This window comes from Bubalus kerabau, chromosome 15, assembly GCF_029407905.1.
Source record: "Bubalus kerabau isolate K-KA32 ecotype Philippines breed swamp buffalo chromosome 15, PCC_UOA_SB_1v2, whole genome shotgun sequence".
Taxonomy (NCBI): domain Eukaryota; kingdom Metazoa; phylum Chordata; class Mammalia; order Artiodactyla; family Bovidae; genus Bubalus; species Bubalus kerabau.
In genome coordinates, this window is record NC_073638.1 from 83,915,820 (window position 1) to 83,918,718 (window position 2,899).

Genomic DNA, 2,899 nt, shown 5'->3' on the forward strand with positions numbered 1-2,899 from the left:
ACCAGGCTCCCCCATCCCTGGGATTCTCCAGGCAAGAACACTGGAGTGGGTTGCCATTTCCTTCTCCAATGCAGGAAAGTGAAAAGTGAAAGTGAAGTCACTCAGTCATGTCCAACTCTTAGGGACCCCATGGGCTGCAGCACACCAGGCTCCTCTGTCCATGGAATTTTCCAGGCAGGAGTACTGGAGTGGGCTGCCATTGCCTTCTCTGATTATTGAGGGTTAAGATGATTCTAAAAAGACAAATCTGTCAGAAATCTCAACCTATGACTTTAGCAACACCCTCTCTTCTTTTGCAACCTCTTCAAGGCCTCTTTGATTTCTTTGTTTCTCAGACTGTAAATCAAAGGATTCAACATGGGAATCATCACAGTGTAGAAGACCGATGCAAATCTGTCAAAGCTAGAGGAACCACCAGAGCTGGAACTCAAATAGACAAACATGCCTGAGGTATAGAAGAGAGTGACTGCTGTCAGGTGGGAAGCACAGGTGTTGAAAGCCTTGGATCTGCCACTTCCTGTTGTGATCTTCATGATGGAGATGACAATGTAGACATAGGATATCATGATAACGGAAACATTTATTAGCCCAAAGATCATTGTCAATAAAGCAGTAAAGAGTTGTACAGAGAACGTGTCAGTGCAGGATAGAACTAACAGCTGGGGCAGGTCACAGAAGAAGTGGTTGATGACATTAGGCCCACAGAAGTGGAGCTGGAGCATGAAACACAATTGGAATATAGAACCAGAAAGTCCAGCCAAGTAGGATCCCAGCACCATCCGACTGCAGAGAGCAGACGACATGACTGACGAATAGAGGAGTGGGTTACAAATGGCAGCATATCGGTCATAAGCCATGGCAGTCATGAGGCAAGACTCACTCAGCCCCATGGTGGAGAATACAAAGTACTGAACAGCACAAGCCACAAAGGTGATAGTTTGCCGCTCCTGGAAGAAGTCGTAGAGCATCTTGGGGGCTGTGGAGGTCACGTAGCAGATGTCCATGAAGGACAGGCTACTGAGAAAGAAGTACATGGGGGTGTGGAGGTGGGAGTCCATTCTTATTAAGATGAGGAGCGACAGGTTCCAAGTCAGGGTCAAAATGTATATCACCAGGAACACGACAAAGAGCACTACTATGATTCTGGGGAAATCTGAGAATCCCAAAAGGATAAAATGAGTGATCTCTGTGATATTTCCTCCTCCAATCATTGGCTTGATGCTCTTAAAATCAGAAAAGAAACAAGGGAATACACTGCCTGCTCATGAAATGATAGCATTATAAGTTTCATATACACCATATTTTCCCCCATTGAGCACTGGAAAAGTGGAAATGCTCCACTGTCTTAGGAAGACAACCCAGCTTTTCATCTTGAATTGTCAAGAAGTGCCTTCTCAATGCTCGATGGACTACAGAGTCCATGGAGTTCTCCAGGCCAGAATACTGGAGTGGGTAGCCTTTCCCTTCTCCAGGGGGTCTTCCCAACCCATAGATCGAACTCAGGTCTCCCTCATTACAAGCAGATTCTTTACCAGCTGAGCCACCAGGGAAGCCCAAGAAGAGTGGATTGAGTAGTCTATCATTTCTCCAGCAGATCTTCCCAACCCAGGAATTGAACTGGTGTCTCTGCAGTTGCAGAATTGCAGGCAGATTCTTTACCAGCTGAGCCCCAAGGGAAGCCAAAGTATTTTATGAGGTCTCAAAAATTAAAAGGCATTTTTTTTAATTGAAACTTTGAAATAAAGCAAAGTCTATCTCTGCCAAAGCAATTGAAATTCTGTGCTTGTGTATAATGAAGAGACCTTTGGTTAAAACAACAGGGATTTTAAAGACCTCTGATGATTTAATATATGTGACTGTTGCTTTATAATAATAAAAGGATAAGCAGCATCATTTCAGGATAAATTTGAACTAGCCCTTCTTCCCATGATGGTCACCCATATGGGTTTTCAAAAATTTCTTCTTTGCTCATAAAAAATTACCCTGTTTATGGAGCTGGTTCAGCCCCCGGGATTGGGGGAGGCAGGCCAAGGGTGCCCCAGGAGATCTGACGGTCGTCTGATTTCCTGGACCCCAAATGCAGAGGGGCTAGCAGTCTGGGTGGACGCAATCCAGATGTTTTATCAATGGTGCTGTATAGATGGAGAAGTCTTGAGGCTACTGTAAAAATAAGACTGAAAATCAGAAGCAGGAGGCTTAAGTCCAAATCCTGAGAAAACCAGAGAACTCCTGACTCCAGGGAACATTAATTGACAGGAGCTCATCAAACGCCTCCATACCTACACGGAAACCAAGAACCTCCCAAGGGCCAACAAGTTCCAGAGCAAGACATACCAAACAAATTCTCCAGCAACAGAGGAACACAGCCCTGAGCTTCAATATACAAGCTGCTCAAAGTCACTCCAAACCCACTGACATCTCATAACTCATTCCTGGACACCTCATTGCACTCCAGAGAGAAGAAATCCAGCTTCACCACCAGAACACCAACACAACCTTCCCTAACCAGGAAACCTTGACAAGCCACCCGTACAACCCCACCCACAGTGAGGAAACTCCACAATAAAGAGAACTCCACAAACTGCCAGAATACAGAAAGGCCACCCCAAACGCAGCAATATAAACAAGATGAAGAGACAGAGGATTACCCAGCAGGTAAAGGAACAGGATAAATGCCCACCAAGCCAAACAAAAGAGCAAGAGATAGGGAATTTACCTGAAAAAGAATTCCAAATAATGATAGTGAAAATGATCCAAAATCTTGAAAACAAAATGGAATCACAGATAAACAGCCTGGAGACAAGGAGTGAGAAGATGCAAGAAAGGTTTAACAAGGACCTAGAAGAAATAAAAAAAGAGCCAATATATACTGAATAATGCAATAAATGAGATCAAAAAC

The 2,899-nt window shown here is 44.3% G+C and overlaps 1 protein-coding gene across 1 annotated transcript; it reads right to left on the minus strand.

Annotated features, from left to right (window-relative positions):
- Window positions 1-272: 272 nt before the first annotated feature.
- On the minus strand, window positions 273-1,214 carry LOC129628616 (olfactory receptor 5AN1-like). The gene has a single exon (XM_055548083.1). It carries the CDS (start codon window positions 1,209-1,211, stop codon window positions 273-275), a length of 939 nt encoding a protein of 312 aa, XP_055404058.1. The 5' UTR covers window positions 1,212-1,214.
- Window positions 1,215-2,899: the final 1,685 nt, after the last annotated feature.